This window comes from Triticum aestivum, chromosome 1A (assembly GCF_018294505.1).
Source record: "Triticum aestivum cultivar Chinese Spring chromosome 1A, IWGSC CS RefSeq v2.1, whole genome shotgun sequence".
Lineage (NCBI taxonomy): Eukaryota > Viridiplantae > Streptophyta > Magnoliopsida > Poales > Poaceae > Triticum > Triticum aestivum.
Window position 1 is genome coordinate 1,858,492 of NC_057794.1, and position 11,584 is coordinate 1,870,075.

Below are 11,584 nucleotides of genomic sequence, written 5' to 3' on the forward strand. Positions count from 1 at the left end.
GTCTCGCCAATCTTATGCTTCCACGACTATCGCTACCGCTTAGTGATAAAGTAAAGCATTACAGCGCAATTGCATTGCATACAATAAAGCGACAACCATATGGCTCCTGCCAGTTGCCGATAACTTGGTTACAAAACATGATCATCTCATACAATAAAATTTAGCATCATGTCTTGACCATATCACATCACAACATGCCCTGCAAAAACAAGTTAGACGTCCTCTACTTTGTTGTTGCAAGTTTTACGTGGCTGCTACGGGCTTAAGCAAGAACCAATCTTACCTACGCATCAAAACCACAACGATAGTTTGTCAAGTTGGTGCTGTTTTAACCTTCGCAAGGACCGGGCGTAGCCACACTTGGTTCAACTAAAGTTGGAGAAACTGTCACCCGCTAGCCACCTTTGTGCAAAGCACGTCGGGAGAACCGGTCTCGCGTAAGCGTACGCGTAATGTCGGTCCGGGCCGCTTCGTCCAACAATACCGCCGAACCAAAGTATGACATGCTGGTAAGCAGTATGACTTATATCGCCCACAACTCACTTGTGTTCTACTCGTGCATATAACATCAACACATAAAACCTAGGCTCGGATGCCACTGTTGGGGAACGTAGTAATTTCAAAAAAATTCCTACGCACACGCAAGATCATGGTGATGCATAGCAACGAGAGGGGAGAGTGTGATCTACGTACCCTTGTAGACCGACAGCGGAAGCGTTAGCACAACGTGGTTGATGTAGTCGTACGTCTTCACGGCCCGACCGATCAAGCACCAAAACTACGGCACCTCCGAGTTTTAGCACACGTTCAGCTCGATGACGATCCCCGGACTCCGATCCAGCAAAGTGTCGGGGAAGAGTTCCGCCAGCACGACGGCGTGGTGACGATCTTGATGTTCTACCGTCGCAGGGCTTCGCCTAAGAACCGCTACAATATTATCGAGGATTATGGTGGAAGGGGGCACCGCACATGGCTAAGAATATGATCACGTGGATCAACTTGTGTGTCTAGGGGTGCCCCCTGCCCCCGTATATAAAGGATCAAGGGGGGGGTGCGGCCGGCCAGGAGGAGGGCGCACCAAGAGGAGTCCTACTCCCACCGGGAGTAGGATTCCCCCCTTTCCTAGTTGGAATAGGATTCGGGAGGGGGAAAGAGGAGAGAGAGAAGGAAGGGGGGGCGCCGCCCCCCTCTCCTTGTCCTATTCGGACTAGGGGGGAGGGGCGCGCGGCCCAGCCCTGGCCACCTCTCCTCTCTTCCACTAAAGCCCACTAAGGCCCATATACCTCCCGGGGGGTTCCGGTAACCTCCCGGTACTCCGGTAAAATCCCGATTTCACCCGGAACACTTCCGATATCCAAATATAGGCTTCCAATATATCAATCTTTATGTCTCGACCATTTCGAGACTCCTCGTCATGTCCGTGATCACATTCGGGACTCTGAACAAACTTCGGTACATCAAAATGCATAAACTCATAATATAACTGTCATCGAAACCTTAAGCGTGCGGACCCTACGGGTTCGAGAACAATGTAGACATGACCGAGACACGTCTCTGGTCAATAACCAATAGCGGAACCTGGATGCTCATATTGGCCCCTACAAATTCTATGAAGATCTTTTATCGGTCAGACTGCATAACAACATACGTTGTTCCCTTTGTCATCGGTATGTTACTTGCCCGAGATTCGATCGTCGGTATCTCAATACCTAGTTCAATCTCGTTACCGGCAAGTCTCTTTACTCGTTCCATAATACATCATCTTGCAACTAACTCATTAGTTGTAATGCTTGCAAGGCTTATGTGATGTGCATTACCGAGAGGGCCCAGAGATACCTCTCCGACAATCGGAGTGACAAATCCTAATCTCGAAATACGCCAACCCAACATTACCTTTGGAGACACCTGTAGAGCTCCTTTATAATCACCCAGTTACGTTGTGACGTTTGGTAGCACACAAAGTGTTCCTCCGGTAAACGGGAGTTGCATAATCTCATAGTCATAGGAACATGTATAAGTCATGAAGAAAGCAATAGCAACATACTAAACGATCGGGTGCTAAGCTAATGGAATGGGTCATGTCAATCACATCATTCTCCTAATGATGTGATCCCGTTAATCAAATAACAACTCTTTGTCTATGGTTAGGAAACATAACCATCTTTGATTAACGAGCTAGTCAAGTAGAGGCATACTAGTGACACTCTGTTTGTCTATGTATTCACACATGTATTATGTTTCCGGTTAATACAATTCTAGCATGAATAATAAACATTTATCATGAAATAAGGAAATAAATAATAACTTTATTATTGCCTCTAGGGCATATTTCCTTCAATAATTGAGCTGCAGATGCTCTTTCTCGTAGACCTCACCCAACAGCAGACTGTTACATGATATCTTCGGTTCAGCCTACTTGGATACAAGAGATCATACAGAGCTATTTAGTTGACATGGCTGCTCAGGCAATTCTGCAGAAATTGACTGTTGATCCTAATGCTGATCCGAAGTTTACATTATGTGATGGACTGTTGAGATATAAGAAGAGAATCTAGATTGGTGCAGACGAACAGTTGCAGCACAAGATCATTGTCAACTTGCATGCTAGCTCAGCTGGGGGCCACTCTGGTTTTCCAGTAACATTCAGAAGAATTTCGCAACTTTTTTGCTGGAAGAATATGAAAAACATGATCAAATCTGTTCTGCAACAGTGTGAAATTTGCCGGCTGGCTAAACCTGAGCGAGTACCATATCCTGGATTATTGCAGCCACTGTCAATACCCTCCAAACCATGGGAAATGATGACGATGGATTTCTTTGAAGGGTTACCTCCATCTAGGCAATTCAACTGTATCTTGGTGGTCATCGACAAATTGTCCAAGTATGGTCATTTTATTGCTCCGAAAGACCCGTACACTGCAAGCACAGTAGCAGAGGCCTTCTTGGATCGTGTCTATCGCCTTCATGGATTGCTAGTGTCCCTGGTATCGGACCATGACCGAATTTTCACTAGCTCTTTTTGGAAGGAATTCTGCAATAGAACAGGCATCAAAATCCGAATGAGTTCAGGCCAGCATCCACAAACAGACGGGCAAACAGAACAAGTCAATCAGCAGGTTGAGGGATATCTTCGCTGTTTTATCAGTGCTCATCCTCATCGTTGGTCGCAGTGGCTCCCGCTTTGCGAGCTGTGGTACAATTCCAATTGGCACTCATCCACAGGGCATTCTCCATTTGAAGTGGTATATGGTCATGCACCTCGCTACTTTGGTATTTCCCCTGCGGATACGGTTGCCAGTTCTGGTGTTCACCGGTGGTTAGAGGATCGTCATGTGATCATGGAATCAGTTAAACAACAGTCTCTGCGAGCCCAACAACGCATGAAAATGCAAGCTGACAAACATCATACTGAACGGTCGTTTGAGGTGGGAGACTCTGTTTTTCTCAAAATGCAACCCTACATTCAATCTTCTATCGCTCCGCGGGCAAATCATAAGTTGGCGTTCAAGTACTTCGGTCCCTTTCCAATTACAGAGAAGGTTGCCACGGTGGCTTACAAACTGGCTTTGCCTGAAAATTGCCGCGATCATCCGGTCTTCCATGTTTCCTTGCTCAAAAAGCACATCAAAGCTGGTCAAGAAGTACTCCCTATGCTGCCCTCTCCTGATGCACTGTTGCAGGTTCCGGCAAGAATCCTTGACCGCCGCTTGGTCCAACGGGGAAACAAGTTGATCGCTCAGGTTTTGATCAAGTGGAGCCGTTCGCCTGAATCCATGGCTACCTGGGAGGACCAGGAGACACTGAAGCAAAACTTTCCTCGGGCACCGGCTTGGGGGCAAGCAGCTTCGGTTCCAGGAGGGATTGTCAGCGACTCTGCTGCTACGGCAACGACAAGTCATGATCCGCTACAGGGCGAACCGGCAAGCAACGTCAAGGCCAGGCCCATGAGGGTCCAGAAGCGGCCTGCTCGGTCATTTGGGCCGGAATGGGTCTAGTAGACAAGTGTATAAGTAAGCAAATGACACTTGTAACGAGGGGGGACCGAAAGGCTTCGGCCGGCTGGATAGGATAGGAGTGGCTGGTGTGCGTTGTTCCTCTGTTCTTCCTTCCTCCTCCTTGGATTTGAATTCGAATCTGTAATCAACTAGACACCAAATTGAGAGAGAGCAGTTGGTGCTTACATGCTCTGCTGCGCGAAGAGAGGAAGAGGAACAGCGGGCTGATTGAGAAAGGGGCTCTGACTCCGAGATCGATTGGTCTATCGGGAACCCAACCGGTAGGAGCAGAAAACAAATAGGCAGCACAATAAAAACAACTCGCAGAGAACCGCCCCGTAAAAATAATATTACATTAAAAATTATGTTAACCTTTTTCTTCCTCTGATTTTTGGTCTCTCGTTGATGATTACGCTACCGAAAGATAACACAGAAAGACCTGAGAACACCAACACACTACACCCTAGTACACCTAAGCTCCATGACAAGGCCCTCATGAGGGGAAACGCCGCCAAGCGTCGCTGTTGTCGAGTCCACACCGGACAAGGGTTTTCACTCTTGGTAGCTCTCCCGTGCCACCACGAGGTCTTGAGGGGAAGTGTGACGTTTCTAGATCCCCAGTCACGGATTGGGGCGCCACCACTGCAAAGGAGTCCGCCCGAGCCACCTGCCGCTCTACCTCTTGCCGCCCACACGACGAGGAGGTATCTCCACCGCCACCATCGTCATGGTGCCCGCTGGAGAGTGAACCACACGAACCGCCTTCCAGGACCACCGCCCCGTCATCCAAGCCGCGAAAGAACATCCACCCTCCTCTTCACAGTGCACAAACAGGAAAAGGCCGACATCAGCCGCTGAGCTAAGGTCAACGCCACAACTGTAGGGACGCCCATACCTGCAATCCCCTCCAATCCTGGTGGATAGGAGGACATGACTCTATGACCGCCGACGGCCATCGTTGATGTATGTGAGTAAGTTTTGCAAGCTCTTAGAGGAGTGGTGTTGTCCCGTTGGTTCACTTCCTCTCCCAACACATCCCCACGCCTCACCTCTCTACCTCGTCAGTGTTGTCCTCGTCATCGACACTTGTTGAGCCGAGTAATAGCAAGCTGTCCGGCCGCACCCGGAAGAGCCAACAAAGGCTTTCCTCTCCCACTGCAGCCCCACATGTCGAGCACCCACTGCACGACACTTTCCCTCATCCATAATATGTTCGAAAAGTGAACCACGTGGTAATTTACTAATTTTGCTATGCTTTGCTTTCCTTCTCCTTTCTCCCTTTTATGCCCCAAAATCTAATCGAGTATGGCATATTGATATATGAGCTTGATTTGTTCAAGAGTTCTTCGAGGAGTCGGAGGAGGAGGATCAAGATGTTGATGATTTTGAAATGGCCATGATCATGATAAAATGGAGGAAGAAGAAGGGAGAAGAAGAACTAGATCTAGTTCACGGCAAGGCCATAGGTACATTTGGCGTAATAGGACAGATGGCCATGCGAAGATGATGAAGGATTACTTGGTTGATAACGCGGTGTATCCGGAGAACCTATTCAGGTGGAGTTTCAGAATATCGAGGGAGCTCTTTCTCAAGTATGCACACCACTCTCATTCTCAAGTAATAAATCCCCTGATGATAAAAAAAATCCCCTTCGTTGCAAAAGATGGGAGAGCTAACTGATCAATCATCTATGTATATTACTTTATATTTCTATAAATATACGTAGCATACCATGGACGTTTGCCTTGTTTGTTGACATCAACTTAGGGGCGCTCTAATCCATACACGGCCAAAATTCAGATAAAGAACATCATTGCTTGCCCTAACAAGGAGCCAACTAGGAAGCAGGTACAGAAAGCTAATTAATGGGGAAAAAAATTCTCTAGATTGCAGGCATCGTGATTCTTCGATCTCGAATTCTCTCGAGGTAATCTGGGTCGATTCGAGCTGCTTCTTACAAATATGGATTCCTATTGATCTTGATGCCTACAGATTTGCCTGAGTGTCGTGCACGTTGGTTCATGTTTTCTACTACACGAAAACTGAATCAAACTCCTTTTATATATGGACAAAAGTATATACCTCTTCCTCGGAGTAAGAATGAATGCCATGTAGTAGAAAAAGAAATTTGTACATGTTTTGCATCGCTAGATGATTCAATAGCTTTGCACGTACGATGAACCTACCTAGATATAGATTTCATTCATATTTCAACAGTTGGCAAATACTACTCCCTCCGTCCGGAAATACTTGTCATCAAAATGGATAAAAGGGGATGTATCTAGACGTATTTTAGTTATAGATACATCTCTTTTTACTCATTTTGATGACAAGTATTTTCGGACGGAGGGAGTACTAGTTAGCAATCAACCAGTCAGAAATAATCCAAGTACATGCCCTTCCTGAAAAACAATGAACACCAAGCGCGTCGTGCACCAGGGTATAGTAGAGGTCCATCTATTTATCTATCTATGTAATCTAAACCAAATAATATATGGTAGTGCTCACATCATCTCATCAGCATCCCGTTTGCAAGAGAAGACGCTTGATCGTCGCGAGAAAGGGAGCGTGGATTCATCACGCATCACCTCTGTGTATACCTTATATTTCTGTAAGCATGTAGCATCATCTTTTTTCCACTAGCATTTTCCAACAAAAAAGCATGGGTGCACATACTAGCATCATCTGAAAAAAAGTATGGCCTGCCCAAAATCACTCTATGTATTGACCAACTATGAATACATATATATATATTCTCGATATAACATACTATGTCCTTCGATCACCAAAATAATCTCACTAGACTGCCCATCCATCCACGATCATCTTCTTGTCACTACCTGACCAACCTATATGGGCAGAAAGAATTCTTCATCCCGATCCAAGTCACCACCTAGCCAGCCCCTCCCCTCGTGCGTCATCCAAACCCGGGGGCGACGAAGGGGGAACAGCGGCGGATGCACCGCCGCCATCCCTGTAGGCAGGGGCGGGCTCGACGACGTTCAAGATCTTCCGAGCGTTAGCTGCGACGAATGTCCTAGGTCCATCTTCATGGTCAGGATCGGTGCTGTTTCTGTCAACGCTTTCCTTCAGTCGAACTTTAGCATTGTCCACGGCTGCTGCAATGACAGAGGTGAAGACGCCATACTCCCGCAGGCCTTGCACGATCGCCTGATAGAAAAAGGCACAAGTGTCAAGCGTATGAATATTACTGTAATTACATATGACTGACATTTTGATGGTGTGGCTATGGTTATTTACTGCATACCATTGGGGCATAGATGCGAGTTAACACTCCTTTTCGCAGAAGCTTCAGATTGAGCTGCTTATCGTTCCACACGACACGTTCGTTGTACCTAACAAAAGAGCAATCAGCCAACAGGCATACCAGGTCTCCGATGTCTAAAACTGTTACAGGGACTCATTGAGTTCAGCTAGTATTCTAAATCTACAGGGAATCATTTTAGACATCTGAGTGCTGGAGAACAAATCGTGGCAATTTGATTTCTTGGGTTATCCTGATATAGGTCATGTTATCAGTTGTATTTATGATAACATGGTCGAATATATCATGACCTATCTGGCCAAAAGAAAATAAAAAGCTCCTGTCGTTTACCTATCTTCTCCAGACTTGTTTTCATGCTAAATTCACCATATAAAATTCGTATCACCAAATTCAGTACAAAATATAATTTCATCATATATGGTTGTGATCATGATAGATATTAGCGTCAGAGTGGAAAACTGGAGACTGGGTAAATGTCCAAACCAATGTATTTGCGAGCAGAATATTATTCATTGTACATGCTAGAAATCAGAAAGTATTCAGTCAAGCTAGAAAATTATGGTGCTGTGGGAACCATGAAAATTACCAGCGAAGCATATCCTCTTCACTAGCAGTTGATGCAATTATAAAAGCCTGCATAGTAAATGCTCAAGTCAGAACTCAGGGTAGCAGCAGCAGTAGCAACCTAAATCATGGAAGAGGAAGCAGAACCACTAGTATAAGAATGTAAAATGCAAAAGATCCTGGAGGGGAAAGGGACTAGTGCAATGGGAAAAAAAACGACCAAACAAAAATCTGGTAGTACTCCCTCCGTTCGGAATTACTTGTCGCAGAAATGGATGTATCTAGACGTATTTTAGTTCTAGATACATCCATATCCGAGACAAGTAATTCCGAACGGAGGGAGTAGCTTTCAAGAGAATCAAGTAGCTTTACTTACTGCTCTGTCAAAATCCAACATGAAACATCTTTTAACATCTTCTTTTGTAGGCTTGCATCCACAGCGATCACGTCTAGATGTTAAGTCTGAAAATTTGGTGTATGTATAGTGCAGAACTGCAGCCTCTTCCAGCTTGATCTCACTGTCAGTTACATGCCAACAATATTATAAGAATCAATTTCGGCTTGATCTCACTGTCAGTTACGTTCTGAAAAAAATGGATGCTATGGACAAAAGTCCTTACTTTGGGCTCTTTGCGTAGTTATGCCATCTGTGTGCACCATTTGGCCGGAGATGATCTTGAATTCGCGCAGCAGATTTTCCATTCCCATAAGTAATGAAATAGTTAGGATTGCCTCTTGTTGCTTCCTTGTACATGCCAAAGTAAGTATCTTTGGGGAGATGATCATAATTCTTCTTGAACATAGACACCTGGTAAGATATTGCAATGTACAAAAATTAGCTAATGATGGGATAGGTGTTTGGAACATGCAAGGAACTCATGGTACTTGGTGAAGTATCCACATAACAACTATGATTGATCACTAGTTGTATATGAGATTATCTTTTTCATACTAAAATGGCAAGATACTAGTACAGTTTATTGAAAAAAAAAGGCTAGACACAGCAAAGAATGTCAAAAGGCATAATCTGTTGTTGGCACTGAATTGTTGCACATATCGGAGGCCTAAGATTATTTTTCATTTGCTTCTCTTTTCTTTTCTTTTGGAATAATTTGCTAAATTAGCTAGGCCCGTGGCCAGTCTACACTAAGAAAAACAGGTAAAACTTAATTCAAGGATACTAGGCTAAATGGAAATTGGACCAGATTACAGGGCAGCACAAAACTAAATTTCCAAGCAAATGTAAACAACAATATCAGAGTATCAGACCACAGTATCAGACTTTAGATGTAACCGAACAAACAGAATTCATATCACATCAGCCAACATTATATCAAACGGAGCTTGTGGATATTATTATATTCTTAAAAACAGAGAAGGTTTACCTCACTGAATGGGTCTTTTATATCATCACGCTCGACGCTGCTTTCCTGCAGAGTGCAGACAAGCAAGTTAATTACTACTGTATGTATAAGAAGTCTGGCAGGCATAATTAGGAGCAGCAGCATACTTACATAGTTAGGAAAGATAACCATGTCAACATCCTCGGGGACGTCGGCTAACAGGCGTCTGATGGAATACTCGGAAGCTCCACCGGGATATAGCAACTCATCGGTGTCTAGATGCATTATCCAGTCCATGCCAGATTCCTACCATGAAGAAAGAACGCTTTTTCGTTGTTTATGATAAATATAATGCACTAAATGAATACTAGTAATGCTTGTGATAAGCCGAAAACAAACAAACATACATACCCGGGCCATTACGATAGCCATTTCCATGTTGAGCGATTGTTTCACAAACAGTTCGTAGTTGCAGGGTTTGTAGAAGAATCCTGATAGCCAGGTTTCGTCCCAGATGCGGCTGCAGGTGAAACATATGCATCATCAGAATGGGTATCAAAATGAATTTGTGTATAGGCCAACGAGGCACGCGCGCGGCGAAGATTGTTTCGGACCTCCGGGCCTGCTGCTCCTCAAGTTCCTTGGTTCTGTACACCACCTTCACCCCCTGAAACAGGAACAGAGACAGAGATTCAGACTCTGAACAAACAAGCAGAGACAAATTGGTGGTACTGGATTTCTTGGAAATCTCAGGCGAGGAGCGCACGGGGATGGACTCGAGGACGCCGGCGACGCTGGGCTTGGCGGCCTTTCCCTCGACGAAGAGCAAAAAGTGCGCGACGCCGACGACCTTGTGGTAGAAGAGCCACGGCAGGATCTGGTCCAGGCCGGCGGAGGTGCTCGTCTGCACGCACACCTGGCAGACAGACGGGAGGGCGAAAGATCAGCAGGCCAGACACATCGGCCGGCGGCCAGCGAGGCGAGAGGACGGAGGTGGGATTGGGAAAGGCGGTACCTTGGGGTGGTGGGTGTCCGGCGCGTCGAAGTGGAAGGACCAGCCGCGGAGGTAGGGGAAGGCGGGGGCGGCGGAGGCGGCGAGCACCTCGACGCAGGATGCGGCGGAGGAGTGGAGGGACTGCAGCCTCGACGGGGCCGGCACGGCCAGGCGAGCGGGCCAGCGGGAGCCGGCGTCGTCCACGCCGCCGCCGCGCCACTGGAGCGCGAACGCGAGGAGGGCGAGCGCGAGCGGGAGGGCGGTCAGGAGGAGGAGCAGGTGGCGCCACGCCGCGCCGCCGGCGGCGGCGGCAGACGGAGCCTGCGCCGGCGCCGGCATTCCTTCCGAGTGCGATCGATCCGTGGGTTCGGGCCGGGTCCGTCGCATCCCCACTGTTTTTTTTATCCTCTTTAGCTGTGATTTTATTCTTATTTCATAACTAAATGGTTGCCTTTTCCAACAATGAAATGAATTACTGCCAAATATTGCCATAACCTTTTTTGACAAAAGGAAAAAAGAAATGGGCTTTGCTGTTTTTATTAGTTATCTGTGATATTGGGTTTCACTTTATTAGGGTTAAATGCTGCCGATTAATTCGTCAATGGATTTGGGTCAGGGTCCGGCGCATTCGTTGGCAATATTGTTTCTGCTCCGAATTTCTTATCTAATTAATGGTTGCCTTTTGGAACAATGGAATGAATTAATTCCTGGTTTGAAAGAAAAATAGCAATCAAATATTGCCTAAGATGGTCAAGTCCACCTATCGTGGGCCTTTTTTTTATCCGGGTGCAAACTCGCGATGCTCACTTGCACCGAGAATCGGATTAAAGTGGTTGAAAGGACATCGACCATCGCCGCATGGTCGGACACCACCCCACTCAAAATCTTGATCTCTTCACACTTTCTCGACTCAAAATCTCTCAATTTGGAATCACCACCGATGGAGAGTTCACGACATGTTGTCCCGGAGAAGGAGACAGTGGAGAGTCTGAGTTGCCGCTCCTGCCGTTCACCGTGATGATGTTATTGTTTTGTTTGAAACTTGTATCAAGTTGTTTAAGCTATGCTTTGTGAACGTGGAGTATCTAAACTCGAGCTCTGTTTGACGTGTTTTTGTGCTTTCTATTTTCAGAAGTGTAAGTTTAGATGTGAATGATTTCTCTTAAGCACAGGTGATGCAAGACTCTATTTGATGTGAAGCACACACACGTACGCACATGCACCAGCTAATCCTGAGTGTGCATGCATGCACGATGGAGTTTGCCGACGTACCAACGAGCATATACTTGTTGATTACACGCATGGTATGAGCTACATCAATCACGTATTTGATCATGTATCTAGCTAACTGTGCAGATGTAAAGACCGCGAGATATTCACCAAGCTCAGGTTTGCACAGATA

At 46.1% G+C, this 11,584-nt stretch overlaps 1 protein-coding gene across 1 annotated transcript; it reads right to left on the reverse strand.

Annotated features, from left to right (window-relative positions):
• Window positions 1-6,668: 6,668 nt before the first annotated feature.
• Window positions 6,669-10,582, reverse strand: LOC123184033 (glycosyltransferase-like At2g41451). The gene is made up of 11 exons (XM_044596302.1): window positions 10,204-10,582; window positions 9,955-10,104; window positions 9,803-9,855; window positions 9,600-9,708; window positions 9,360-9,494; window positions 9,231-9,275; window positions 8,466-8,653; window positions 8,222-8,363; window positions 7,868-7,914; window positions 7,264-7,351; window positions 6,669-7,166 (listed from the first exon to the last, which is right to left on the reverse strand). Exons 1-11 carry the CDS (start codon window positions 10,567-10,569, stop codon window positions 6,882-6,884), a joined length of 1,608 nt encoding a protein of 535 aa, XP_044452237.1. The 5' UTR covers window positions 10,570-10,582; the 3' UTR covers window positions 6,669-6,881.
• Between the last annotated feature and the right edge of the window lie 1,002 nt (window positions 10,583-11,584).